General features: G+C 38.6%; 1 protein-coding gene across 1 annotated transcript in view; it reads right to left on the bottom strand.

Moving 5' to 3' along the window:
* Positions 1 to 2,396, bottom strand: part of LOC106812647 (beta-mannosidase-like) — a 25,927-nt gene that overhangs the window by 11,221 nt on the left and 12,310 nt on the right. The window contains exons 5-6 of the mRNA XM_014816569.1: positions 1,765 to 1,832; positions 1,120 to 1,298 (exon numbers count right to left, since the gene is read on the bottom strand). Of these exons, the coding sequence (XP_014672055.1) occupies positions 1,120 to 1,298; positions 1,765 to 1,832 (247 nt within the window). The remainder of the gene's footprint in view (positions 1 to 1,119; positions 1,299 to 1,764; positions 1,833 to 2,396) is intronic.

The following is a 2,396-nucleotide window of genomic DNA, read 5'->3' on the forward strand; positions in this document are numbered from 1 at the left end:
AATGAATCGATGAGCTCTAGACCTGTGTAAATCGCTGTGATTTTATCTCTACTAGAAGATACCGCGTGGGGGATGCATCTGTGATAACGCGGGACTGTAGGCAAATTCTAGTAAGACTACGATTTCTACTGGGAATAATGTGGGGATAAAACCAGGGACAATGTCTGACCTTGAACGAATCCCGCAATACTGAAATATCTACAGAAACATCCTGTTAGGAAGACACCGAGGTGAGAATTTAATCCTGTCTATCGATACTTGTGTAAAACCAACTAAGACATTGTGACACCAACATTCTCCATAAACAGTGTTTGGTGTAAGTAATGTGCACTTTGTGCTGTTTATCATACTCCATAAATCTATGCTGCCTAACTATTTCGATCACAGTCAATGCAAACAAATCGATGAGTTTAAGAGATGTAATCAATGTATTATATGGTTTAATAGATGGTATATATAGATTATAGATCAGTTAAAGACATGTATAAATAAGGCACCTGGATGAAGGGGACGTGTAAACAAAACATGTGTAAACCTACTAGCCACTACAGCCACCTAGCTGATATATACAGATCTGTGACCATATCACCACGACATGGTGTTATATCTATCTATCTATCTTACTGCGAGCATGGGGAGACATATGTTATGTGCCTTAGTATAGCTTGCACACACTCACACATACAGGCACAGGGGTAGAAATTAACTTTTGAACAAGGGAGTCCAACGGACTCCCTCCCCTCAAAAAGAGGGAGTCCGCAGCAAAATGAGGGAGTCTGCAGTCTGAAGTTCAAAACTAAAGATATTTTAACAATAACACATGTGCTTATTTTGAAGATGCATGAGGTTGCACGTCTGCCAAATTTTCTTTGGACATTTACTGAAACATTCCATGTGCCGTGCTCTGGAATGAACTAGTTAGTATAGCAGAATTTTCAGGGAGTCACACGGACTCCTGCATATATGTCAAATCAGGGAGTCCGACAGTAAATCAGGGAGTATTTGACTCCGGACTCGCGTTAATTTCGCACCCTGCATGCATAAACGTATACTCAAAAAACAACTCACAACATATGCTTATGTAGCAGTCGACTATTTGCACTTGTGTATATCGCTCACCCTGGGTATGGATAATGTCGCATTGACCGCATATTCCAGAGCTGAGTTCAGGTGAACTTTGACCTTGCTCGTTATGTTCAGCGTGGGAAACCGGACAACAAAATGGCCGCTCTGCGATGACGTTGACGAGGCTTGCAAGAAGGCAGTAACTGTCACATTCCAAGGAATGCTGCTATTCCCTACGATAGCAAATGCAAACGTCATTGTTTTAATTATTTATGTTAACAAATGCAAATGTCATTGTTTCAATTACCGATGTTAACTAATACAAATGTCATTTTTTTAATTACCTATATCTGTATATGTTAATAAACACAAATGTCATTGTGTTATTTATCTAATTAAATGCAATCTTACGCAAATTTATGAAGCGCAATCATAACATGTGGGTGAATGTTGAGAAGAATACATACATTATATATGTGATATATGATCTCAGACACGACGCCGACACAGTGCCCTTGCCATTGCAGGTTTACTGGGTTTCGTTATCATATCTTGTCTTCGCGGCAATAAGCAAATTGAAATGTGAATGGACGTTAATCAGGTTTATAAGCTAAGTAGTTGGTACCTTAACCTAGTTGACACTGTTCTACGCAGACTTGTAGAAAAGGCTATAGCAGAAATTTGTATAAAATGTTTAACCTTTGTGAGTGACAACAGTAACATCTCTGATCACTGGTGAGTTGAAGGCTTCTATGCCAATATCTTTCCTAGAAGTAAAACGCACTTGATATTACAAATCGAGTTAACACGTATTATTTACCGCAAGCATTTAACATATTACAGGTAACTGTCCATGCTTATATTCCATGGTCTACACGTTTTTGCAATGACTTGAACCAGGGTATAAGCATGCAATGTCATTATTATACTTGGACTGTTGGCGTAACTATACAATGCTATCACACGGACATCTATCATCGATCTAAATCTCTTAATTGGAACAGCAGCCACTGAGATACCTACATCCTACTATACTATATATATAGCTACTTCTACCTACATCGTGAGATGTATCCTACCATATTCCCTGCGGACTACATCTTACTATACTACTTCTACCTACATCATGAATGTATCCTACCATATTCCCTGCGAACTACATCTTACTATACTACTTCTACCTACATCATGAATGTATCCTACCATATTCCCTGCAGACTACATCTTACTATACTACTTCTACCTACATCATGAATGTATCCTACCATATTCCCTGCAGACTACATCTTACTATACTACTTCTACCTACATCATGAATGTATCCTACCATA

This window comes from Priapulus caudatus, unplaced genomic scaffold, assembly GCF_000485595.1.
Source record: "Priapulus caudatus unplaced genomic scaffold, Priapulus_caudatus-5.0.1 Scaffold671, whole genome shotgun sequence".
NCBI lineage: Eukaryota > Metazoa > Priapulida > Priapulimorpha > Priapulimorphida > Priapulidae > Priapulus > Priapulus caudatus.